Genomic DNA, 27,135 nt, shown 5'->3' with positions numbered 1-27,135 from the left:
GTCATCTGTAGTCATTTGTCAACACTTTAATTGCATCCATTTGCTGTCATGATGTAAGTACTTGTTTAAAACTCTGTACGCTTGGATTTGGGCTTAAACTTGTCAAAACAAGTTTTTATGTTGAATTAAAAGTAGGCCATGTGTATTTGGTGTATTAGGATTTGTGAAATGTGTGTGGGAGCATTGGGAATATTGATGGACAATGTGGTGACACAATCCACTCTCCCTGCTCTGATATTGATTTCAGCCATCTTTATCTAGCACAGGAGTGGGGCACAATTTTCCCATCATGCGGCCAGTTCAACTCTCCAAAGCCCATCTAAAATTTCATTTGACTCATGTTTGTTATTATTTAGAAAGAAACTTTGGGGATGACATGTTTAAGGGATTAAACAAATATAAAGTTTGTCTTTGTGTACTACTTTATTATCATAATATTACGACTTTAAAAATATAAGACTTTTTATCTAGAAAATATGCAACTTCATCATCCTCCTAAAAAATAAAAAAAATACTTGACTTTTTACATCAAGGTTACACAAATTCATTCTTTGTTGAGCACATTGTCTTTAAACTTTATACATTTTATCTTGAAAACATACTTCTGTGTTAACGTATTGACTTTCATCTTGAAAATATGGCTTTTCATTTAGAAATATACTTTTCTCTTCAAAATTCATGACTTTTCTCTTGTCAAATTAGAACTTTAACCTCGAAAAATATACGCGCTGACAAAAAAAAAGAAACTTATTTCTTAAATTAAACTTATATCTTAATAACAATAAAATATTCTAAATTAATTAGGATTTTTTTTAATCAAATATACTAAATATATAATAATATAATATACTATTTTTTTTTAAAATAATCTTTTCTTTTGAGGTAAAATTACAACTTAATCTCCAAAATAAACTACTTTTTATCTTGAATAATGCATCTTTCTCTCATAAGATTAAGACTTTAATATAGGTAGGCTACATACTGTATTCAGTGCAATTCACCTAAATACATGACTTCTTTGAATCTCGAAAATATACATCTTTATTCTCATAATATTACAACTGTATTCTCGATACAACTTTTTTTCTCAAATTACAACTGTTCAAAATGTTAGATTTTTTAAATCTTGAAAATATTATTAAATAAAATGTACCTAAAAAAATGTTGTGACTTCGATCTAGCGCTGTCATTTTTGCCATCTTTTTCGTATGACCATAATAATCCTTGTTTTCATTCAGTGATGTATTGTACGTGATGACGATTGACACACTGCTCCCTCGTGAGCCAGGTGTCGCCCCGCCCCGCAATCCCCATATTGGGAACACTACCGCATTCCAAATGGACGCGAGGAGGCGGAGTGAATGACGTCACGTGACGCCACCTGTTTCTCAATGGGCTTCTCTTGCCTTGGTGGTTTGTGCTCCAGTCGGTCAGTCGGAGGCTCGTCGGAGGAGGAGTGGAAGAGACGAAAGGATACACTTTACTTTTACACGGAAGCATGGAGCACCGGCGTCTTCACTTGTTCGTCTTTTTATTCATCAACGCCGTGTTTGTCAGCCTCCAGTCGAAAGAACGTGAGTGACTTCGTTTTTAAAATGAAAAGCAAAGTTTGGTTTTAACTTTCATAACTCGTGAGTCAGGAGGCTGGAATTTCAGCGTCCGGTGTGACGTTTGCTCGTCTTAATCAACTGATAACTTGTCAAAATGGTCTTTGTCGCCAATTTTCTTTTAAAAAGTAACTCTCTCCTAGCTATTTTAAACGATATGCAGAAGGAATCAGCTCCGAATGAAGACAAATTGGGACTACAATCAGATGTTTTACATGGGAATTGCTAATGAATGGCGTCAGGCGGCCTCGGGGCGTGGGAGCACCTGCGCGTACGATGCCCCGACATGTTTCACTCCTACTGTAGTTTCACTTTAAACCGCACACTTCTGACACTGGTTATATTTACGACGTGTACCCACGCCTTTCTCAGACAGGATTAGAGATGTTTCTTCACGCTTAATGATGTGTTGAATCACACCGACATGCTTGATTAGGCTGCCAATGGAGCTGGCATGTGGCCCCTGAACTCCACATAAAAGCTGTAGGCTGCCTCAACACGGCACGCATGCATGCTGGACTTTTCTTTGTTGTGCTTCTACAGTCTACACACACACACACAAAATCCACAAGCATTAAGTTTGCCATTTAACAAGACTATTAGCCTGTATACTGCGGTTCCTGTGCAATTGCTTTCTTATCCACATTTAAATTGGGTGTCCTCAGTTGTTCCATCCTTAAAAGCTCCAACAGTTGAGATGAACAAAGTGGTATATTTTGAGGTGTCATATAGTCTTGAGAACATATATTTTTGAAAAATAATACTTTCTAGATTTAAGTAAGAGTGAGAATAGTTTTGTTTATATATGTATATAAAAAATCCTATACCCAACAAAGTCTTGTATGCTTAGACTAGAGGTTGTAAGTAATATTACCAGAATAAAGTCCTATACTTTCAATACAAAAGTCATTTATTTTTTAGATTACAATTTAAATATTACCAGCATGAAGTTTGAAAAATGTAAGTTTTTAAGATTTTAAAAATGCCTTTTACATTTTTTTTAATCGATTAATCTGTTGATTATTTTGTTGGATCAATGAATCGGACATGGACAGGACATTATTTGGCAGTGCAGAAATGCACAAACAAAAATCAATTATGATTGAGTTACTGGTTTGGCCCGTAACACATCAGAAAATAGACAAAAATGTTCAACACAAAGATAACCAATCTGCTTTCATGGATGACAAGAGAAACGGGATAATTATTGACGAGAAACTGAAATTCTGAGCATTTGGACACTTTTAGATAAAAAAAAAAAAGGTATCCAAACGATTCATCGATTATGAAAAATAATTAGCGATTAATTTGATAATCATCTACAAATAGATCTGATGTGGGGTTAACAATGGTTAACTAACCTTTGCTTGTAGTGTGGTAAAGTCATAAATAGAGTAAAATGAAGAGCAATAAAAGACTGTCATTCTAAAGCTAGCCAATGACAATCAGTACAGTGGTTACTGAGCGTGCCTTCTTTTGCTACGTGACCACGGATTTTATGCCACAAATTAATTTGCAACCTCAAAAATGTCGTAAACAGAGGACCCCCAGTAATAATCACATTTGCTATTTTTGAGCTCATCTTTGATATCCCCTTATTCGTTGCTCATAAAGTGATGAAGCGCATTGCAGTAGTACTTGCAGCATGCGATACGAGTGCTGGAAAAAGGACTCTTAATCCCACGACTCGTCACTGCTTCCCCGGTCTCTCAAAAGTCTTTAATTTCAATGCCACAAATGCTAGTTGGTACTCCACAGTAGTATTTTTAATGTCGCTTTTGGAGACTAACTGTGTGCCCCAAATGGATTAATAGCCGTTTGTAACTCATTTCTGCGTGTGTCTACAGAAGTATTGCTGGACATGAAATCTTCAGGAGGCGAGCTGGGCTGGCTGACGCTGCCATATGAGAACGGGGTGAGTATTTATACACCGACCAGCATTTTTAAGACCTCGGGGGTCAAAGACTTTCTCTTCTGTGATGTATTTAGAGGTTAATGATGTTTAAAAGGGACTCTCGGCTCGTTCCTTACGCGTAATTAATAATTTTTGGCATCCGGAAGGTTTTCGGAGTATTCTGATGCCAGTACGTCCTCAATTTATAAAGTAAATAATTCCACAAGGGCCAACAGGGAAGTAAGCAATTGTAAATGGATATATGTTACACGGCGATTAATTGTCCTGGACTGATTGTTTGCCGATTTGTTTAAATTGCTTACTTATATATAGAACCTTTTAATATAGCAAATTTAGACCCTATATGTCTAAGCTTCATCTGTAGTTTATATTTACAGCAATGTGTTTGAATGTGTATAGGCAGACGTGGACGTGTATGCAGGACGTCAATGATCGTTTTTATTTTGTGTAACTGGCATGGACATCCAATCTGTGCCTTTTATTCTGCACTCGCACTGGCAGCTATCTAATTAATATTGGCTTTTGATTCACATTTGGAAGAGGCCCCGATTCCGGTCTGAAGAGATCCAATTCCACATCCCAATTGTGCCACATGAGAGCAAAACACCGGAATTGTGACACTTGAACCATGCAGTGTAAATCCAGCTAAAGTGTCCCACCGAGAATTGACAGATAACAGCGGCCTTGCGTCACTGTAGGTATACCAGGCCCGGAAACACCCCTCTATCTATAGTGGAGTGCGTTTCAGTCTAAAAAAAGACCAAAAGTCTAGGCTGGAGATTTATATGCTGTAAGTCCGAAAAGATCCTAACACGCGTTTTATGGTCCCGGGATCCTCTTGCTTGTCGGAAGGTTGCTTTTATCTCAGTGTACTTTGTACATATCACATGGTGATTATGTTGGGAAGGCTTTAGTCATCAGGGACGTTGCTTTCATGTTGGGTCTTGTACAGTGGATATAAAAAGTCTATACACCTGGTTCAGATGCCAGTTTTTTTTGTTTTGTTTTTAAATCTGAGACCAAAATAAATAATAAAATAAAAAAAGTCCAACATTGTTGTGGCATATAACTTAGAAAACTCAATCGACAAAAAATATTTGCAAGGGTAAGCAAAAATAAACTTACAAAAGTTTGCACACTCTCTTAAAGGGTAATCTTAAACTTTTTTCTACATCATGCATGCTCCACCAATGCCCAGATGAGTACGAAGAACCCTGTCTGTTTTACTCTGACTGCACCTATCATCGTTTATCTTCCCTTTTATAGTAGAGTGTGCGGACCCGCACTCTCCACAGTTTCTTTGGGGAGGGGCGGAGGGCGACATCATGCCCGTCCCCCGCAAAGTAGCGGACATGTGGCGTGCACTTAAGATCGTGCAAGTACTCTCACGCACACCATGAACGAGCCTGACACAGATGCTGCAGTTATGCTTTGGACCAGCGGTGGCATTAAACCCAAATGAATTTCAGATGTTCTAGTAGGCTTTCCTTGCCATTTTCTTCACTTTCTTGCAAAAGCCTGAAGGTTTGTGCTATCACTACTGGGGTTTCCATCCACCCATTTTTTAATTCGGATTTTCAAGAAATGTGAAAATAAAACTGAATTGAAACGCTAGAAATTCGAAAAAGGGCCCAAAATTTGCAAAAACGTTTTTTACGCTTAGAGGGGGTGGATTTTGAAGCGGATTGAAATAAGGAAAATGCTAATTTTGGCGATGGAAACGGACGTTTTGACCGGATATTACATCACACGTATGTTTGTAGTCACAAAACAATGGCAGATAATAAAATAAGGTACGTTTGGGGCTATCACGAAAAACAAATCTTTTTGTAATTAATTAAAGAAGCGAATATTAATATATTTTTTAGACAGAAAACAGTAAAGAAACGCTGCGGTTTATCAAGAATTACAAAAGCAAACTCATACGACATCATCGCACAGCGCAGTTGCTTCCTGGTTTTCTTCGTCTTCTTTTAAATTACTGGTGGATCCCATCTCTATGGTGTATACCTCCATCTACAGCAGAGGGAATCCCCTCTCAATATTCGCAAAAGAAGAACAGATGGACACGGGCGTAAGTCGCATCATGTCCGTTTTGCGCATTTTCAGTAAATTCGCTTAAAAATTCGAAACAATTGGATGGAAACCTGACTACTGACTGGTATTTTGAACTGTTCATAATTCCGTCCACCTTGTTTAAGGCACCAGTTGCAGTTGAAGACAAACAGCCCCAAAGCATGATGCTGCTACCTTTACATTTGCTTTCATTCGATCTTTATCAAAATGTCCTAAAACACGTGCGGATACAATGTTGTGTGTCAGGTAAAATGAAGACCCCATGTAATAATAATAATAATAACCTCCCTGCTTGATGTAATCTTTAATTTCCCCTTATTTAACGCCCCATAAAAGATAAAGTGACACCCCATGAAGCGCAGTAGCACTACCAGGATAGGATGCAAGTGCCGAAAAAGGACTTTTAATCTCACGACTCGTCACTGCTTCCTCGTCTCTTAAAACATTTTAATTGCTATGCGGCACTGACTTTAAAGCGCAATTAACTGCCACAAATGTTAGTTGGTATTCCACAGTAGCATTTGTTGGATTTGTGTGTGCGTCACGGTCTCACACACGCTCACACGAGGCCCCTTGTGTGTTACTGGAAAACCACACACGTCGACACATACCCAGGCCAATAATCGCAACGTGTGGAAAAGAAGCTAGATCACAATTGTGCTTCATGTGCTTATTGCTTCACAAAAGAAGAAGGGTCTTATCTACAGTGATGGGAAGTAAAGTACACATATGTTACTGTACAGTAATTAGTACTAGATATAAAAAGGTTTACACAACCAAGATAAATTATTTCAAAACTTTTCCCCCATTAATGTCATATTAATTATGACCCTAAAATTCAACATTGGATTTATTCAAATGTAACACATTTTTCCACATGCATTTGGAAGATTTCAGTTGTGTTTTTGCAAAACTTTCAAAGAGTGTTTTAGCACAAAACCGTCAGGCTTCTGCTAGAAATAAAAACAAAAAAGGGGGGGAAGAAAAAGCCTCAAAACAGCTGAACCTTAAATGGGGTTAAGTGGAGTACAGTATTTTAAATGGTGCCAGGTGGGTGCAGACTACAGTTTAACATGAGTTAACATCCCCTTTTATAAAAGGGTGTGCACACTTATGCAACCACATTATCTCCATTGATTTTATTAATTTTTTCCCCCTCTCTAATATTTTTTTCCAACTAGAGTTGTAAAAGTTATAGATCACAATCGTCGCATTAAAAAACTTTGCATTTGAACTGGGGTGTGTAGACTTTTTATAGCCACTGTATTTGTACATTCCACTCTTCTGTCAATCTGAACAAACGCATACATGTCAGATGTATTTGTTCAATTTTTATCATTAGCTAATTTAGCATTTGTTTGTTGAAACAAATTGTTATGTTAGCATAAAAGGCACAGCCAATGCTAACTAGCCATCAAATTGGGTAATGCATTTTTTATGTAATAATTTGTACTTAAATATAGTTTAGTCTTACTCTTTTACTTTTACTCGTCATTAAGTGTCTGTACTTTGAGTACTTTTGCAAGCCTATGAAACAAAGCTGATGTTTTTTTTTGGTCTTCCAGTGGGAGATAGTCCAGACGGTGGTGAACGGCTCGCTCTTCTACACATACAGCGTATGCAACGTAGACTTGGCCGACCAGGACAACTGGTTGCGCACCACCTTCATCCAGCGGCGTCCTGGCGCCACGCGCGTTTCCGTGGAACTCCGCTTCACCGTGCGCGACTGCAACAGCTTCGACGGCGCCTCCGTGTCCTGCAAGGAGACCTTCAACTTCTTCATCTACGAGACGGACGCCGACGTGGGCACCAACTTCCGCAAGGGCCAATTCCGCAAGGTGGCCACCATCGCACCGGACGAGGTGACGCGGGACCATGTGCTCCTGGTCAACACCGAGACGAAGACGGTGGGCCCGCTGTCCCGGAAGGGCTTCTACCTGGCCTTCCAGGACATGGGCGCCTGCGTGGGGATCCTCTCGGCGCGCGTGTACTACAAGACGTGCCCGTCCACCGTGCAGAGCCTGGCGGCCTTCCCGGAGACGGTGGCCGACGCTCTGCGGGAGGTGGAGGGCGCCTGCGTGGAGAACGCCGTGAGTCAGTCCACCCCACGCATCTACTGCACCGCAGAGGGCGAGTGGGTGGTTCCTGTGGGCCAGTGCCAGTGTCTCGCCGGCTATGAAACCACCGGGGACTCGTGCCAAGGTAAGGAGCCCGATGGCGTGCCACACATTTGCCCCGCAAAGCCTCAAAAGGCATCAAAGATGCCGCCACGTTGGCAAGGTGTAAAGGAATGTTCATTAACTCGTCTGGTTTGTTTAGGGAAGTCTCGTGCTCAAAGCCTCCAAATGCCTTCAAGGAAGTCATGCTCGGGCAGATTAGGCATGGAAAAGGGAGGATGCCTGCACCCGTTAGTTCTTAATTTAGATGCGAGGCAGTTATGGATTACGATATTTTCTCATATCCGGATTGTCACATTCCTTCGGCCATCTTGCCGTCAGATCCCGGAAAAAGTTAAGCCTAGGCGCAGGCTTGATGTGGTTGAGGGAGACGTATGCTGCGTTGCGCCACAAAATAGCTCTACTTTTAGCACGTTGTACTTATACGGTAAAAGAACAACAATGCTCCAAGTTCTCTGTAGGGATGAAAGAGCTGCTTGAAGCTGGGAAAAGAAGCAGAGCGCTTCTCAAAAAGTCTTCTCTTTTTTTTTTTTTGCACCTGCGTTATGTGGATAAAAGGTAGTGAGTCAATATTTGTGGCGACCGTGGCTCAGGGTGTAGAGACGGTCGTTCAGTTACCAGAAGGTCAGCTGTTTGATCCCCGCTCTCCCCAAGTCATGTGTCGTCGTGTCCTTGTGCAAGGCACTTCACGCACATTGCATCTAGTGCTACTCACACTGGTGTATGAATGGGGCGAATGTTCCGTGGTGGTCGAAGGCGCACACTGGCAGCCACGCTTCCGTCAGCCTGCCCCAGGGCAGCTGTGGCTACTTAAGTAGCTTACCGCCACTACAGTGCGAATGTTTGAGTGCATGAATAATGTATCCATTCCATTCTAAAGCGTCTTTGAGTGTCTAGAAAATATATATAATATAAATCTGGTGCATTATTATAAGATCGCTAAAGGGTAAACTAGCACACTTCTTAGAAGCAGCCATCGGGTTCTATTTAAACCTTAGGTCAAAATGTTTCCCTTGACATGACAGTATTGATAAGATTTTCTTTCAATTTTGAGTCCTGCTTGGAATTAGTTTGGTGTGGAAGAACAGAGATTGTGATTCAAGTAATTGGCACAGGTCCACATTTTGCAAACGTCTTCCCGAAATACTGGAAAACTGTCATAGCCGCGTTTTCTTCTGTTGCTACTTCCTGTCGTTGTAACGGTTAGGCGTGCCAATACTTTTGTCCTTGTATTTTAAAAGTTAAAATTTTACACATTATGAGTTTTTTTTTTGCTTGTTTTTTGCTCTTTACAACAGTTCCCAGGTTTTCATTTCCTCAAAATACCCCAAGGATTTCTTGTCTTATTGAAAATTGGCAAATGGATATCACCAAACAAATACCCCAACCCTCAACAGACCCAAACATTTGTATATAAGCATTTTAAAAGGATATTTTCCACATTATAACCCCTCTACAGAGAGGGTAAAATTTTACTTTTGGGATGTTAAGAGTCTATTTTTAAACTTAAGAGCTTGGAAGTTTACGTGAACCAGACATAAAAAGTATGCAGAAAGTTGGGCTATGTCGTCCCCTGAGGGAAGAGCAGCGATTTCCCCCCCCCAAAAAAAAGAGGTGTGAGAGTAAAAAGACATAGCTGTGGTGTGCCTACTGTATGCACTGTGGAAAATGGTCTTTCTTTGGCATGCTGGGGTGTGGTGTGTCTGTGTGTGTGTGTGGAGGAAGTGTGGGAGGACAGTGGAGAGCACAGGAAGGAGGGAGGAAGGGCACGGGGTGGTGCGGGGATTTTTGAAAGGAATTCTTTCACCCTGCCGTCACCTGCTGCACTGATTGACTAAAGGAAGGGCCGTGTGAATTTGTCTTGGGCGCCTACCTGAGCGTCCGCTCTCCCCCTGCGCCAGTATTTTGTTTATGTCCGTCGCCCAGGCAACCGTAACCGCAGATTACAGGGATGGGGCCCCGGCACGCCTCTCTTAGTCAGGGCTGCGGTTTATGACTCCTGCTGTTTTCCAGTCACCTTGACTGGCACCGTCTCCATTCCTTCCATGTGAACAGATCATTCATAGCGGTGACGGGTAGGCGCTTCAAAGAAGGGACGCTTCCACTCCCAGGGCAGGATGAGGGTGGAGGAAGTCCGAGGCAGAGGAATGTTTCTCGCCCCGACCGCTGACAGACTCTGAGCTCCGGAAACAGACGTTGTGCATGAATAGCTAGAGAGGAAGACAGGAAATATTTCTGAGGGATCAGAATGATTTCATAGCCGGGAGTTGGACCTGATATTGGATATTAGGAGCTGGGTTGTTTGATTTAAATCAAATCTGGCTTCCTCCCACATTCCAAAAAACATCCAAGTTAGATTCATGCAAGACTCTAAATCGGGGGTCGGCAGCCTTTACTATCAAAAGAGCCATTTTAGGCAAAACAACAAAAAATATGTCTGGAGCCGCAAAATATTTGAACGTTGTGATGAACGAAACAGTGTGTTATTGTTCATACATTTTTAGACTTTTATACCTCTCTGTCAAATTCCTGACATTTTTGGCAATTTTGTGGACGTATGGTAATTTTCTGCCTCTCTTCTTCCTTTTTGTGGACATTTTATGGCTATTTTTTGACATTTTTTCTGCCTTTTCTTAAATTTATTATTTTGGCAATTCCAAAGACATTCTGTGGTAATTTTCTGCCTCCTTTTGTTTTTGGACATTTCATGGTTAGGCCTACTTTTTGAATGTTTTCTTTTATGCCTTTAAAAAAAAAAAAAATCTGAAATTTTTTGCAATTTCATTTTATGGTAAATTTCTGCTTTTCCTCTTCCTTTTTGGACATTTTATGGTCACTTTGCGGACATTTTTAGGTAATTAAAAAAAAATATTCATGTACCGTTTCTCCTCTCTCTGACAAAAATATTCATTCGTTAAATCTAAATCAATGTTAATATATAAAAAAATATTAATTTGTCCTAATTTTTTTTAGAGATCAACAGGTAGCCACAGGAGAGGCACTAAAGAGCCACAGGTTGCAGGCCCCTGCTCTAAATTGTCAATTGGCATGAATTTAAGTGTGACTAGTTGGTTGTCTATGTGCCCTGCAACTGACGGACGACTATTCCATGTCTGTACCACGCTTCTCTTACCCAAACATCAGTTTGGATCAGGGCTGGACTGGCTGTCATACAGGGCAGATGCCTGGTGGGCCGGCCTCTTTTGGGGCAGATGCAGTGCTTTGTAATTATAATTTTTCTCCATTTTACCCCAAGAGTATACACAATGTAGAGGGACCAGTCTGTTACTCAATTTCAAATATAGATAGCAAAGTGAAACATCAGATGCAGAACTAAATGTTAGGCAAGAGTCGGGCCTAAGTCAAAATGCCAGGGCCGAGAAAGGGCTACAGATAATGGACTCATAGTCTGAAACGATACTCGCCGATTACGTAATTCGAATACGATTCATTTTTAAAATCATTTTTTATTTTTTATCAACTCTGATGGTGACAGAAGCAACACTGCAGGCGTTTGTTCCACGCTAATGCGACGACTTCATTCCGGGCTTTAGGTGTCAGAGAAAGTGATATTCTGGAAGACTTACGGTGCCGCATGTGTCTTGCAATGAAGAGCGCAACTGTTGTGGGAAAAGGAAGCAGGCTGAGAAGGAATGCCGACTGACACAAATAAGCAGGTTGTCTCGCAGTGGGCCGACAGTTGGCGCATGAGGGGCGGTTGCTTTCCGTGGCTGCTTAGTTAGGTGTGGAGTGTAATTTAGTCAAGAGGATTAGTGGAGCAACAGGACAGCTGTTACGTGGCCCTGCTTTACCTCCCCTCGGGTCCTTTCATCCGGCGGTTAACACACGCAACGAGCCGACTAATCCGTGTTCCCGCTCATTAGAACAATGGCGGCCAAAGCCCACATTCAATTAACAGATGCGCCGGTGCGGAAGGCGAGTCCTTTTCACGTGTGTGCCGTCGTCCAAAAGGGAGTGTGGGGCAATTAGACGCGCAAGTTGCATCAACAAGTGATAATACGATTGAATTTGCTGAATCGGCGTGAGTAGATTAGCAAAACCCAACTTGGTGTGCTTGTGCATCCGCAGTGTTGCACACATGGCGCCATTTTACGAGCTGCAATGACTAATGCAACATATTTATGGCACCACTCCGGCCAGTCCTGCCAGACAATAGATGAATAGAGCCGAGAGTTTCTTTGCTCCGTGACAGAGGTCCTCGCACTCGGGCTCAAGATTAAAATGGGCTGGCCTCCTTTTCTCATGCGAAGAGACCCCCACTCCCGCTGAGTGACTCCCCAGAGAGAACTTCTGTTTGGTGCTCCAGTCCAGACCCCCTTTCTCCCTCCCCCTTTAAGGCCTTCTATTCATCTTCCTGCTCAACTCAACCTGCTCCTTATCCTTCACCATGGTGATACTTGAGCCGCATTTCTGCAAAGTGGAACATTCCAATGCCGATTGGCGTGGTATGCGTTGAAATGGTAAACACCAATACCGCAATGTAAAAGTGTTGGAATGGTACTACTGATCATTACCAATATTCTTTGACAGTAGCCCACCACATCATTTTTTTGTGGCCCGTTCAAAAAAAAATCACGTCAAGTTTATATATACAGGCCATCACAAAAGAGTCTCAAAGTACCTCACAAGTTCACAGTTCACAAAAATCAACATCGTGGGCTAAACAGCCATCCGGGCACGGAAAAACTCTGAGAAAATTCATTTAGAACTCACTGCAAAAAGGACAGTAGAAAATTTAAGAAAAAAATATAGTAACATAAGAACATTATTACTTCAAATAAGCAAAATTGAAGAAAATTGTAAATTTAACTGTAAGATTTTGAAAAATAAGAAAAAATTACTAGGACCATATCACACAGCAATCCTGAAAATAGAACTATTTTCTTAAAATACATAAGCATTTTTTTTTTTACGCTTGGATTACTTAGCCTGAGTGTCAAGTAGGGAGGTCACAGGTCCCATTTTTTATTGTCTTTGGTATGACCCAGACAGGGATTGAACCCACAACCTCCAAGTCTGAGGGTAGGCACTCTACCACTAGACCACTGAGCTGTGACAAAGAAAAATGAGCTTAGTAAACGAAACGAAACACACGAACCACAGCTATACTGCACTTTTGTCTGATTGTTTTCATACTTTTTCAATTTATCTTATTACTAGATTATGCAAAAAAAATTATTAATAATAATAATAAGAAGAAGAAAATTCAACTATGAAACCCTAGTTCAGGGCCTTCAAATGTGGGAACTGCTTGTTTTAAGCCTCACAGTACTTAAAACTGGCTGTTAACACTCAATACCAAGACTGCTTGATCAAATAAGATAATTGCGTAAGTATCCTAAAATAAGCACTATGATCTTGTCTGACAATTTAATTTTAAGTAAAAATAACTTGTCAACGCAAAATAAGCAAATTTAGGTTACATTTAGGAAATGTGATCTTACTTAAGATTTCAGTTTTTGCAGTGAACCTGGGAAGGGATAAAATATGGAAGACTCCCTCATCCCGGATGACCAGAATGCAATGGATGCTGAGTGGGCAACATCAATCACATGATATCATGCGACAAAATGATTTAAACAGCATGAGAGTCCATTTCATGAAATGAAGTGCTGCAGGTAGATGCCTCCGGGGAAATGGTTCCATGCCGAATTCTCCACAATAACAACCTCACTCATCCCCCCTTAGGGGTGGTGGGGTGGGAGTAGTGGCATTTAGACAGGCCAAAAATCCACATGTACTGTAACAGTAGTTGCTCACTAGGTGCGGGTTAACCAAATGTGACAGTGTAGAAATAATTCTAAAATTGAGTTCTTAATTTCTAAGGCATTTAAAAAAAAAAAGTAAATAAAGTGCATCTACAAAATGTTTATTGCTAAATGAATTTGTTCGTTATTTATTTTATTTTTTTAACATATAAATCTGTACAAAAATTTCAATTTTTATTTACTTTTAACAGATATTACCGGTAAAATTATTATTTTTTTCTTCACCAAATTGATTTAACCGTATTTATATTTAGTTGTCACTCCATCATTTCTGATTTCAAACTAATTTTGTTGTTAAAAAACGTATATACTAACAAGGAACGGCAGGGACAGGTGGGTATACATAATTTGATGAGGTGATTTTAACATTTACAGGATATTATTTTAACACTCATCTTCTCATAATTACCCCCTGGAGGAAACTATACTACGGGGGGGGTCTGCGGTTTATGATGGAGTCCTGTTCGTGTATATGGCAGTAATATAACCCCAATTTGTAGTGTACAGTATACCGGGCCCGGAAACTTCCCTCTATCTATAGTCGAGTGGTTTTAAGTCTAAAAAAAGACCCCGGACATGGCTCGGGATATAGTGCAAGTCCAAAAAGATCCAAACACATGTTGTATGATGGAGGGATTCCCTTGCCTGTTGACAGGTTGCGTTCATCTGAATGTACTTTGTACATATACATAACAGTAATTATGTTTTGTAGTCAACAATCAACAGTCAAGTTAGTGATTAGAAAAACAACAACGCAACCTCATCTTCAATCCAGGCCCCTCATGAAAGATGACTTAGTGCCAGGCGCAGCAAGCGGATACAGCCTGTGAACGGGCTAAAGTATGCAGATGCTGTTGTGTTTCCATGAACACTTGAACGCGGGTCCAAGAGCGTGTCCTCCTTTTCATCCCCCCCATCATTTAACTCTTGCCTGTCATCATTTGCGGTGAGTGGGAGGAAATAGGAAAGAGAGGAAACATCAGTCCTGGACCGTCCGCGTCATCCTCGTGACTCCCACGTTCTGTCCAGTCCGCACTTTCATTAACCTCCCGTGGCCCGGAAAGGCCGCTCGCTTATCGCTGCGGTTAAGATGTTCATCAGGGCACGCCACCAGTGTCCAATGTGCCATTTCCTTTGTCGAAAACAGTCCGATAGTTCCGTTCGTACACATGGAGACATAACCTGAATTTGTACATACTGGAAGTTGAAAGGCACTGTGATATATCACTAAGCTACACTAACGCAATAGTAAGATCATAATTGTTATTGTGATTTTTATACTCCACAATTTTTTGCCGTGAAACAACTCCCACATACTTCCGATTTACACCGTTCAAATTTATACTTGCTTAAAAAATTCACGCCTCTCGGGGTATATATATATCATCTGATTCCACATTTCTTACAATATTCGCACAATTTATCGTTAAATATGAACTTTTCCCCATTCATTTTAAATGGGACATTGAAAGTCCAACTGATCATCATTGCCAGGTGTCTGATACTACCTGGTGGCGCAGTTGGTAAAGACCATTGTAACCAGGAGGCCGCAGGTTCAAATCCCACCTCTGACTGTACATTGCAAATATATCCATGGCCGTTATGCTAAGTGATATATACATGTTTAGCAACTGACAGGATTAGAATTTCATTGAAATTATTAACGTTAGCTTTCAACATCAGATGACACTTTTCATAAATAAATACGCCATTAGCCATGAATTTGAAAAAGTCAAATTAGCTCAGTGCTTAGAGCATTTGTCTCCCGCCACAGAGAACCTGGGTTCAAACCCCGCTTGGACCACATTTTAGTACATTCGATACCAACTGAGTATCTTATCAGGAAATGGATTATCATTTCTCTGAAATTATTAAATCCCACTTTAGACAGATTGCAGTTAAAGTTTTAGTTTTATTCATTCGTCATTTAACTACAATTTTTAAAAAATCTTTCAATTTACTTTATAAGCACATTCATTAAAATCTTAGCATTCAGCTTTTCTACATTCCCACACAATTTCTGCAGAAATTGCACTTTGTCTAGTTATAGTAATGATTGCACCAAAAGTCTTATCTTGTTACCAAGGAACTATGTTGAAGTGACACAATTAAACTGAGAGGTTTTTCCGTGATTGGCCCTGAAGGGCTCAGTCCCTTTTCAGGGCATTACACTCTAAAAACAGTTGGGTAAAAAATTTACCGATACTCCTATTTGGGTCAATTTGACCCAACTTTGAGTCAATAAATGGGTCTTTTAGTGTAAAACAACTCATAGATATTGGTCAGATCCATTAATTGGGTCAAAAAATTGGGTCATTTTGTATAAAACAACCCAGAAAGTTGGGCCAAATTGACCCATAAAGTTATTATTACTATTTTTAGAATAATGAAAAAACTGTTAAATATGGCGGTAAGTGAGCGTGTCTCCTTGTGCCGCCGATAATATATTCTCGGACCTGCGCACAAACTAGTCCATTGCGCACAACCTCGAAAGTCGCATGTCGGTGCGGTCGTAAACGGAGCATCTGCCAGAGGGCTCGAGTGGCGAGTTCACGGGTTGGGAAGGCAGATCGCATAACTTGATGGATTTAATGTTCTGGTGTCATCCGGGCCAAGTCGTCAGCGCGTGACCCGAGACGAGGCCTTCAGGTGGAAAAGGCAAGTGGGGGCACATCGCGGAGGGAAATCCCTATTCATTCCTCAGCGTACAAAAGCTCAGTGATTATAGGTTACTCGCAACAAAAGCTTCCTGTTGGGCGGAAAGGCCTAACATTACACACACAGCCTCATTGTTTTCCTTTTGTTCCGTCATTCCTTCCTGTTTTTTTGACCGTCACTTATTCCTAACTGTGCTTGTCATAGTCAGCTCAAGTGAGAAGACACATACAGATTTTTAACACCTGAACTGATTTTTAAAATGTGCGTACATTACAAGGTAAAAATTGCTGTGTCCTTAATATTCTTATAAGCAGCCTCTCTTTTCAAAACCGCATTTATATCCATGCCTTTGTTGCATATCGGCTGGATTACTGTAATGCATTTTATTTTGGCGTCTCCAGTTGGTCCAAAACGCTGCTGCTTGCCTCCTAACTGGAGCTCGTAGGAGGGAGCATACAGTATACTTTAATGGATGAAATGTCTCATTTACTTTATATACAGGACTTTGTACGCAGCTATGAGTGTTTTTAAAGTGATCTATAAGTAAAGTAAAGTTGATTGAATGGACTTAAGACATGATATCCACTTTTCGGCTCCAACCGTTTTGCAAGCAAATCTCTGACTTGAAGTAGAACTGAAATGTGCAATTTCAGCCACCATTTGGTATCAAGTACTTTTAAGTGTATAAAGTAGGGGTGCGCTTGTGCATCTCTCCTCAAAAGACGATTCAATATGGTTTTCAATATGTGGGGTGCGAAACGATTCAAGGACGGTCGATTTGAAAGTAATCTATTTCTTACGATTATGCTGATTTTGTAATTGAGTGTAATAATTAAAATTGTAATTTAATTTCGATTAATTGCACAGCCCTAGTATGATGCAACGGTTTTTTTCCATATCTCGTTATTTCGGTTCAACTCGATGCACTCGCATCTTTTAAATCATAAAAAGATTTTCCGTTTCAAACCGGTTTTTGTTACACCCCTAGTAAAGGACAGCCACAATTGTAGCCTTTTGTGTACGCCGCACCTAAGCGCTTTTTGTGTTTTGTCACAGAATGCAAGCCGGGCTACTTCAAGCCGACCGTGAGCACCGAGCTCTGCCGGGTGTGTCCCGACAACACCAAACCCTCCGCAGCCGGCGCCACCCTCTGCGAGTGCGAGGACGGTTTCTTCCGCTCGCCGTCGGACCCGCCCACGTCGCCGTGTTCTGGTAAGACTCTTGCTCCACTGATAACACGCTCGAACGTACTCGGGATGTTTGGGCTAACTCCTCGGATTTCCTCCAATAGCTCCGCCCAGTGCTCCTTGCGACCTCACCGCCACCACCCTGTCTGCTGACGGCCGGCTGCAGCTGTCCTGGAGTTCGCCGCTAGTGACGGGGGGCCGAGCCGACCTCACCTACAGCGTGCTGTGCGAGCAGTGCGACAGGTCCTCGTGCGCCCCCTGCGGCGAGAAGGTCCGCTTCGAGCCCGGCCCCGTCGACCTGCGGGACACCGAGGTCGTAGTCGGCGACCTGGACTCGCATCTCAACTACACGTTTACGGTGGAGGTGCACAGCGGGGTGTCTCAGTATGGCGCCGAGAGGCCTGTCGCCAGCATCACCACTGCTCTGGACTACACCGGTGAGCTCAGGCTTATTTTCAGCTTTATTCCATCCTGTTCCCGGTTAACTTGAGCTCATCATTGTTTAGGTTGAACAATAGCAACAGTTTTGTGTACTGATGTTTGGACATTTTCATTGAGGTTGCCATAGTACACAGAAATAGTTCAAGTAGATTTTAATTTTAGCTTTGACATGAACATGGCATGCGTTTGCATTGCATGCATTACAGGGAGTCCTCAGTTTACGATGGAGTTCGGTTCTAGCAACAAAAACGTAACCCAAATTTGTACCAAAGTCAAAAAAAACGCGCCGCTAACCACTGCTAATGCCATTTTAAAGTCTATCCTTTACAATCTTTGTACCATTCTCAAGTTTTTGACTAAGAATTTGAATGCTACTCACCCTCAGGCCTTAAGACAATGTTTTTAACAGATTTGCAAAAAACGTAACTTTCCTCACTTAGGGGAATTCAGACCACCCACTGAATCCCCAAAAGACTCATTCCAAGAAGGCCCACGACTGCAATGAGTCACTCACTGTTGTTTTTGTTCTGTGCCTTTCGCCGACCATTGGGCCAGATCCTCCAAAGGTGACGTTGATCCATCTGGATAAACGCAGCCCCACCAGCCTGTCTCTGTCGTGGGCTCTGTCTCGCCGACCTCCAGCGCACATCAGTCATCGCTATGAGCTCATGTACCGCAGAAAAGTAAGACGGACTGCTTTCTGCGAGATTCCATGGCGGGGGCTCCTCCATGTTTTCCTGGGAAGATGATCCTAATCCTGATCCACCTTTTCTTCCTTTGAAGGACAGTGACGGGGAGCGTGACGTAACCACCTACACTGTCCTGATCCTGGACAAGAGCTCCGTGCACATTAACGACCTGACGCCAGACACGACGTACATGTTTAGGGTGCAGGCGCTCAGTCCAGAAGGGAACCCTGGGAGCTACAGCACCGAGTATGAGTTCCACACTTCACCACTAGGTAACGCTCGCTTTAAAACCTCTCATCAAGTCACTTTCATTTGAAATTGCCTTGGTTTATGCTTTCCTTACGCGTTCCAAAAACATGCATGTTAGGTTCATTGAAGACTAAATCAGAGGTGGCAAATCCAGGTCCAGAAAGTAAAAACCCTGCCACAGTTTGGCTTTAGCACCTGATGCTAGCTAACTAGCCCCCTAAAAGGTAAACGAGCACCATAGGAGCTAGCTAGGGAGCTAGGTTTTTACATTCTGGAGCTAGGTTTTTACATTCTGGACCTGGATTTGCCACCTCTGCTCTAAATTCAGCTGTAAATTCTTGCTTGTCTATATGAGGCCTGTGATTGGCTGGCAACCAGTCCAGGGTTTAGCCCATTTCTCTTGCCCAAATCAGCTGGGATAGGCTCCAACTCACTTGTAAAAACAAGGCGGTATAAAAATCGATGATTTGATGGTTCTTTTTTTTGACAGCTGAATCTCAGATCCAAAATCCTTCCACCATGGTGATGGGAGCGGTTGCTGGAGTCGCAGTTGTTCTGCTCACGGTTGTGGCAGTCCTCCTGCTACGTAAAAGGTTGGTCTGCAATGCATTTAAAGCACAGGTGGCAAATCCAGGTCTAGAAAGTAGAAACCCTGCCACAGTTTGGCTTTAGCCCCAGGTGCTAGCTAGCAAGCTCCATTGGTGCTCGTTTACCCGCTAGAGAGCTTGCTAGCTAGCATCAGGGGTTAAAGCCAAACTGTGGCTAGCTAGCTAGCTCTCTAACAGGTAAATGAGCACCAATAAGCTAGCATCTGGTGCTAAAGCCAAACTGTGGGAGGCTTTTTTCTCCTCCAACCAAGCTGCCGTTATTAACATTCCTATCTGTATAGTGTGCAGTCCTTCTGTAATTATTCTTTCTTTTCCTCCCACTCAGGAGACTGAGATCTCATCGTCGCGGAGGAACTGGGGATCCTTACTTTTCATCAGGTAGAAAATCAATGATTCTAAAGGCAGATTGTAATTTGAAAGATGCGGTTACGTCATTTTTTCCCTCCCTCCCTCAGATCAGCTAAAGCCTCTTAAGACTTACGTAGACCCACACATGTACGAAGACCCCAACATCGCCATCCAGAAGTTTGTCACGGAAATCGACCCGAACGATATTAGCAAGCAAAAAGTCATCGGCGTGGGTGAGCGTTTGCACCGCCTATCTCGCATTTCGCTCCAGCTCGGGGTTCAGAGCGTGACCTTGTATTCTGCTTGTCTACCAGGAGAGTTTGGCGAAGTGTTCCGAGGTGTGATGAAGTCCCCCGCCCGAGGGGAGGTGGCCGTGGCCATCAAGACCCTCAAGCCGGGTTACTCGGAGAAGCAGAGGCAAGACTTCCTGAGCGAGGCCAGCATCATGGGCCAGTTCTCGCACCCCAACATCATCCGCTTGGAGGGAGTCGTCACCAAATGTGAGACTAAAATGGCAAATGATTATTTTTGTTGTTGTTGTTGTTGTAAAAATCAAGTCATAAATCCCTCACTTTTTTTGTTTCACAGTCAAGCACGCCATGATCGTGACTGAATACATGGAGAACGGAGCTCTTGACATCTATCTCAAGGTACGAATGAGATATATATCACAAGTGGTCGCTCAGTTCATGACAGTCTTGACATTAACTAATTCAAACCCAAAAATGTATAAATACATTATTTAATACTTTGTCCTTCACTCCCCCCAAAATATTTGTTTTTTTTAATGTTTTCTTTTTATGCTAGAGCATACAGCTTCTGACATGAAGAGGTTGCTTAAAGCAATGGTAGTTATTACAAAAAACGGCCAGCGGGTGGCAGCAGAGTATAAGAGATCTGTCAGGGCCATGTTGCAACAAGCTCATTTTGCCATTGTTTTCAACAGGTTTGTGAATAATGATGATAATTTAGCTATATTCTTACGCTAATTGCTGCAAAATGGAAACAGATACAAATATACTTTTTTCCCCTGATGAAAGAAGAAACTCTAATCTTTCTTTTGGTAGGTTCCATCTTTTTATAGCAATAGAACACAATATTCTTTATACGTTGCAAAATCAGTCAAAATCCAGCTGGGAGTGAAGGAGGTTGCTTAAGTGAAAATGGATGGAAGTGAATGAGTTAACGGTCATCGTTCAGTTACCGCCATATTTAGTGTTTTCATTTGATTGTTATAAAACGTATGGCCAGAGGTGGCAAATCCAGGTCCAGAAAGTAAAAACCCCTGCCACAGTTTGGCTTTAGCCCCTGATGCTAGCTAGCTTCCTAGCAGGTAAACAAGCACCATGGGAGCTCCCTAGCTAGCTAGCACCTGGGGCTAAAGCCAAACTGTGGCAGGGTTTTTACTTCCTGGACCTGGATTTGTCACCTCTGCGTATGGCCTACAAGTGTTTTTCCTACTCCATCATAAACTGAGTACTGCACTAAGTCTCATTAAATCGCATAGGGGTCTCAAATGTGTCAAGATTCCTTTCCACTCACTCAAGTCGTTACCCTTCCCACAGGACCGCGACGGTGAGATTCCCACCTATCAGCTTGCGGGAATGTTGCACGGGATCGCAGCCGGCATGAAGTACCTCTCTGACATGAACTACGTGCACCGGGACCTGGCGGCGAGGAACGTCCTTGTCAACAGCGACCTGGAGTGCAAAGTGTCCGACTTTGGCCTGTCGCGCGTCCTGGAGGACGATGCCGAGGGGACGTACACAACCAGAGTAAGTCTAGTAACCGCGTGTTGTATTTTTATTTATGAAAAATGTATTTTATTTATTTATTATTTTTATTTATTGATTTTATTGTTTGAGTCATAAATGTATGAATTTAAAGCATTGTGACCGGATTTATCAAATATGACACAAATCAAAAGTCATAGGTTAACTTTGACAGCTCTCGTGTAAATGTCATGGGCAAATTCCAGGGCGTCAACCATTCAAACCATGTTCTTTTGCCTTAAGAAGTCTTTTAGCATCTGGATTGTCGTCGCCACGTGACTCACTGTTGCTTCATTTCTTGCCAGGGAGGTAAAATCCCGATCCGCTGGACAGCCCCCGAAGCCATCGCCTACAGGAAGTTCACTTCGGCCAGCGACGTGTGGAGCTTTGGCATCGTCATGTGGGAAGTGATGGCGTTTGGCGAGCGGCCCTACTGGGACATGAGCAACCATGAGGTAACGCTCGCTCTGTCACGGCCCCCCACGCTGGGGTGACTGATTGTTTCATTTCATCATCGTTAATGTCAAACACAGCACACCAGCTGCCAGCTTGTAGATGCTCAACTGCGGCTTTTTTGTTTTGTTTTGTTTTGTTTTTTGAGCAGGTCATGAAAGCTATCAACGAGGCCTTCAGGCTGCCCGCTCCCATGGACTGCCCCTCGGCCATCTACCAGCTCATGCTCCAGTGTTGGTTGCACGACCGCTCCAAGAGACCCCGCTTCACCGACATTGTCAACATCCTGGACAAGCTGCTGCAGAATCCTGAATCTTTGAGCACGATCGCCGACTTTGATCCACGGTATGAAGAAAGAAAAAAAAAAAAGACTGCCAGTGACTTAAAGATATGTCCAAGTATACAGCAAGTGACCCAAGTCCATTTTGACTCTCCCCGTCCAGCGTGTCCATCCGCTTGCCCAGCACCAGCGGCTGCGACGGCACCGTGTTCCGCTCGGTACCCGAGTGGCTCGAGTCCATCAAAATGAGCCAGTACAACGAGAGCTTCGCCCGGGCGGGGGTCACCAACATGGAGCAGGTGCTCGCCCTCAGGCACGAGTAAGTATAAATGGGACACAGGTGCAACGACCATCTGGTAATCAAGCCACTTCCTCGCAAAGAGAATTCACTGACCTCGCAACATTTGCTAGGACCTGCTCGTCATGGTAGAAGTACTTCTTAAACTGGGTTTACAACCAATAAAACAGACATAATATTTAATTTATTTATTTAATAATTTATTTATTTGATAATTTTCTACTTTTTTATTATTTATTTTTTCAGTATAAAAGAGTATTTGCCAGAATCACGTTGCACTTATAAAATATGACTTTCTTCTCTTGTTAATCTTTCACTTAATTACGATTCTTCCAGAATAAAATGCATAATATTCAAGTTGTATTTTTGAAATTCACTTGTTAAAATATGACTTAAAATGACATAATGCATTTTTCTTTTTTTAACAAAAGTTTTATTACAAGAAGAATTTCCTATTTCTTTTCTCAAGAGTATAAGCCATAGGGCCCGAACAATTAATCGGCCGAGGATTATAATCGGCCGATTATTGGCCACATGGCAGATTATTTTCCCCTTAAAATGTCATCATCGGAAAAAAACGAAGTTTCCAGCGCTGTGACGGTACCCTGAATGCACCATTTTGCTTGCGTAGCATTTGCAACTAGCAAGTGTGTAGCGTATGTTATTCTGCTGTCACTACTCGTCCGCTAAACTGTTTAATGACACCTCAGTTGGAGATAACTGTAAAACTAAACACACGACGATAAGAATTACATCCACTGTATATTTAAATACAAAACATGCTTCGTTTTTAAAACATCGCTAGCCTAGCGCTAATGCTAAAAGCGAAGGGAGTGTCCAATTAAAATGCTAACAGGAAGTTAGCATTGACTTCGGCAGTGTTTTTTTCTTCAAATAATGAATATCTACACACAAATGCTGTGGGAACACATACCCACAGGGGAGATAACACTACGCCAAGGCACACATTTTTCCCAATATGTGAAAAACGAGTTATTTTAATAGAATCGGTAATTGTTTGGGTTCTGCCAAAAATCGTTAACCGGCTTCAATAAATGCATATCGGTCAAGCCCTAAGCCATATCATCAATTTTTTACTTTTATTTTTTCAGTGTAATAGTCTTTACCAGAATAATGTTGCACTTATAAGATATTACTTTCTTCTATTGTTAATCTTTTACTTAAATATATTATGACTTTTCCAGAATAAAACGCAGTAAAGTTGTGCTTTTGAAATTCACTTGTTGAAATAGGATTTTCTTCACTAAAATTTCACCTCTCATAAGTTTGACTTTTTATTCCAACAAAATACATTACAATACATTGCAATTTTTTTCTTGAAAAAAAAACCCCACACTTTATTCTCATATGTTTTTTCTTTCAAGACTGTCTAGCCTAACATTACAATTTATTTTCGGAAAAAAATAGGCAAGTCTTAAACTGTCTGCTTACCTCCTTCCAGGGACATCAGGAACATTGGGGTTCGCTTGCCGGGCCACATGAAGAGGATAGCTTACAGCATCTTGGGCCTGAAAGACGAATGCAGCTCCCTCAGCGTGTTCGCAGTGTGATGGAAGCGAAACCACACGTCGACGTGCACTAGAAGCGACCACGCCACGTTACACCTTGTGGACGACGAGGACTGAAAGTGCAGGGGTAGACCCCCTCGCTGTAGAGAATGCAGTGTGGCACGACTGAACAGGACCCTGGAGGCCACCCTGACAGGAATAAGACTGAGGGGAAAAAAATAAACACTTATTTACTTTATAGCCATGTTGAACATAAGCTTGTCGTGAGCAAACTCATACAAATCGGAGAAGAAACGAGAGCGCTTTGGGCTTGTGTCGATCTGAATAAGGCTCTTTGTGATTTAAGGGCACCTTTTTTTAAAGTACTCAGGATTGAGACATTTATTTTTGTATGTTCTGTAATCGAACTATTTGCAAAGATTGTTCCGCTCAGGGTATAAAGGATCACACGTTATTGGACTTTTTGTAGTTTGCGCTCCATCTTACGTCTTACTCAAATCATCTTGTTTGTTTACATGTCTTAATACAGCCGTAAATGTTTATTTAATATTTATTTTAATTTTATATTTATGTCATTTGTAATGTTGAGTGTGTTATGTTGGGGCAATTTATTTTGAAGTGTAAATAAAATCAAGAGTTGCCTTCATGGTTGTTTTTTTATTATTTACTATTATAGTGGAAATGGTGCTAAATATCTAGAAAAGCGCTATATAAATCTGATGCATTATTATAACAGGGTCATTATTATTATACTGCTTTCTGGCATTCTTTTGTGCTGAAATTTAAACTTGTTTTTATGTACAGACAATACTGTACATTTGTTTTAGCACAGTTCAGACAAGAGCCCATATTGTCCACATTGCCAATGAATGGCATGTGCACAGACAACATTGGGTAATTCAACCATAAACAGCTCACTTGAATTTTCAGAAATAGACAAATATTTCATTGGTTGTTTAATTTGACACTCCAGACCCAACTATTTGCATTTTCAAACCATTGAACAGTTCGTTTGAGCTTGACTTGTGAGAGGAACTTTAATCTAAAGCCACACATTCAACACTTAATCCACCTGGGAAATCTCCTAAATTTCCAAATTTTCCCCAATCGAGTACGAAGGTCAACCGAGGTCGAAGAAGGAAAAGTGTGTGGGGGGCACATTTTCCAGCAAGGAATTATCAAGATTTTAGTGGGGATTACACCATCTAAAAGCCCCTAATCTTATTAAAGGCTGGAAAACCACACTAAATATGTTTGACCCAAGAGCCCTCGTAGGATCCATCCAACCTAACCAACAATCAAGGTGACACTTTTTTTTTGTGTGTGTGTGGTGGTGGTGGTGGGAGGGACATTTCCTGGAGTTTTTGAATGAAATAACTGACTTTGCCAGAGAGAAGTTGAATGTCACAGGTACATACAAGTCTGCTCCGTTGGTCTGGCTAAATTTCCTCGTGTGTGTTTTTTCGCTCCCAAGAAAGTCCTATCGTCCTTGATTACCCTCACATGCTTTCAAGGAACTGTTCAAGTGGGGTACACACATCACAAGTGACATTGAAATCTACCGTAAACATGCTACAAAGTCTGAATTGGGGTACACATACAGATAATTGGGCTAAATAATTGCATTTTCCCTCCCTTGCGATCAAAATAGGTAAAGGCCAGATCATCGAATGTCTCTGAAAGATTATCGTTTCGTATCGTCTCATTTCCTCATAAAAAATCACTAACACACCTCACACCCCTGGATAATCACTCAGAATAAACTTTTAGAAACATCCAATTATAGGAACAAGAGGAAGAATGCTCAATTTAGGCCTGATTATTGGTGGGTGTATACCTCATTTTACATTGTCTTACAACTCATCGGCTGACATATTTGTAAAAAAGAATCATAGGGCTCACGACGCACCAGAAATGCAGCAAAATCCCATTACAGGCCTCATGAGTCAAGAGAGACCTGTTCGTTAGGAATTCAACACCCCCACATTAAGTACATTCTTGAGGGAATTCAACATGTGAGCATCTTGTGCGGAATTTTCGGTATCACCGCCTCAGGACGACATTAAAGTTCACAAGTTTATAGGTCAGACGTGCATAGGCTTGCACAGATACCTTATACCTCGTATAATATTATACCGTGTGATCATGTGCTGGGAACACCTGCTTTCTTTTTTTTCTTTTGACTGAGCCAAACAATGAGGAAATGTGTGTCACGCGCATCCCTTTTTATGAGCTGTAAAAGCAATGCTGCCAATGCGTTTTTGTTCTTTGGGAGGGTTGGATATAGGAATATTCCGGTTCAGAGTGAATCAATGAATGAATTATCTTTATAGCAGAAATAATATACATGCTGCTGAAAACTGGGTTGATCACAATGTGGTTTTAATACTATAATTTCCTTCTAGTACACATTTATATTTTATTGAATTCTAACATGTGCTCTCAAGTCTGGAAAAAGCATAGTGAAAATAAAGAAAACTTTACTGACATCTAGCGGCGTTATAAACACGCGTGTAAAGCAAAAACATCAACTCAAAAGCAATTGATTAGATTCCCAATCTTATTTTCTATTTCAGTGATATTATATTAAATTTGACTGTACTAGTTTAATAGGCAACATGTTTTTCACATACCAGGTAGCAGATATGAGCAATAAACTACTTGTGAAGGGCTCTTTTCAGTTTCTATTACATTTATCTAAACGATTTCAGTTTTTATGTAACCCTGAGAACACAAGGGTTATTTGTTTATTTATTTTTTTAAATTAAACTTAATGTGTAATACTTTATGTAAGGTGTCAAAGCAGCACGTTTGCTAGCTTGAACAAAAAGCGCAAAATTGCTGGGTAACTTTAGCCTGTAAACTAATACACACATTTGAAACACAATTAGATACAAATAACTGATAATTTTAAGCATAACGTGAAAAAACTGATCGTACCATAGTAGTTAGTATTTATGACGTGATGGCATCTGAAACTTAATTTGACGAAATTTAAGTCAAGACGTCTTGCTCTATTTTTGTGAGGCAATTGAACGCAGCGTTAGCCTTTCCCAGGC

The 27,135-nt window shown here is 41.4% G+C and overlaps 1 protein-coding gene and 1 long non-coding RNA gene across 2 annotated transcripts; one reads left to right on the top strand and one right to left on the bottom strand.

Moving 5' to 3' along the window:
- The first annotated feature begins 1,426 nt into the window (after window positions 1-1,426).
- Window positions 1,427-24,722, top strand: epha2a (eph receptor A2 a). Its single transcript, XM_086087943.1, has 17 exons — window positions 1,427-1,574; window positions 3,455-3,522; window positions 7,164-7,800; window positions 17,279-17,434; window positions 17,514-17,846; window positions 18,406-18,533; window positions 18,634-18,811; window positions 19,279-19,381; window positions 19,722-19,774; window positions 19,852-19,977; window positions 20,059-20,244; window positions 20,333-20,394; window positions 21,310-21,519; window positions 21,822-21,971; window positions 22,121-22,314; window positions 22,413-22,568; window positions 24,010-24,722. The coding sequence occupies exons 1-17, from the start codon at window positions 1,499-1,501 to the stop codon at window positions 24,116-24,118; spliced, it is 2,925 nt and encodes a 974-aa protein (XP_085944069.1). The 5' UTR covers window positions 1,427-1,498; the 3' UTR covers window positions 24,119-24,722.
- LOC147167517 (uncharacterized) lies at window positions 9,568-27,130 on the bottom strand. Its single transcript, XR_015096377.1, has 3 exons — window positions 27,017-27,130; window positions 24,000-24,280; window positions 9,568-9,985 (listed from the first exon to the last, which is right to left on the bottom strand). It is a non-coding gene; the product is annotated as an uncharacterized LOC147167517 (long non-coding RNA).
- Window positions 27,131-27,135: the final 5 nt, after the last annotated feature.

This window comes from Leptonotus elevatus, chromosome 10 (assembly GCF_054856555.1).
Source record: "Leptonotus elevatus isolate MCC_2025b chromosome 10, RoL_Lele_1.0, whole genome shotgun sequence".
NCBI classification, from domain to species: domain Eukaryota; kingdom Metazoa; phylum Chordata; class Actinopteri; order Syngnathiformes; family Syngnathidae; genus Leptonotus; species Leptonotus elevatus.
The sequence above is the reverse complement of the archived record's forward strand: the minus strand, read 5'-3'. Positions and strand labels throughout refer to the sequence as shown.

Bases quoted from the DNA above. Each gene is read 5' to 3' on its own strand.
- epha2a (XM_086087943.1), top strand. From the start codon at position 1,499: ATGGAGCACCGGCGTCTTCACTTGTTCGTCTTTTTATTCATCAACGCC. The intron at 19,978-20,058 runs GTGAGCGTTTGC...CTTGTCTACCAG, and splicing joins GCAAAAAGTCATCGGCGTGG to GAGAGTTTGGCGAAGTGTTC. The intron at 20,245-20,332 runs GTGAGACTAAAA...TTTGTTTCACAG, and splicing joins GGAGGGAGTCGTCACCAAAT to TCAAGCACGCCATGATCGTG.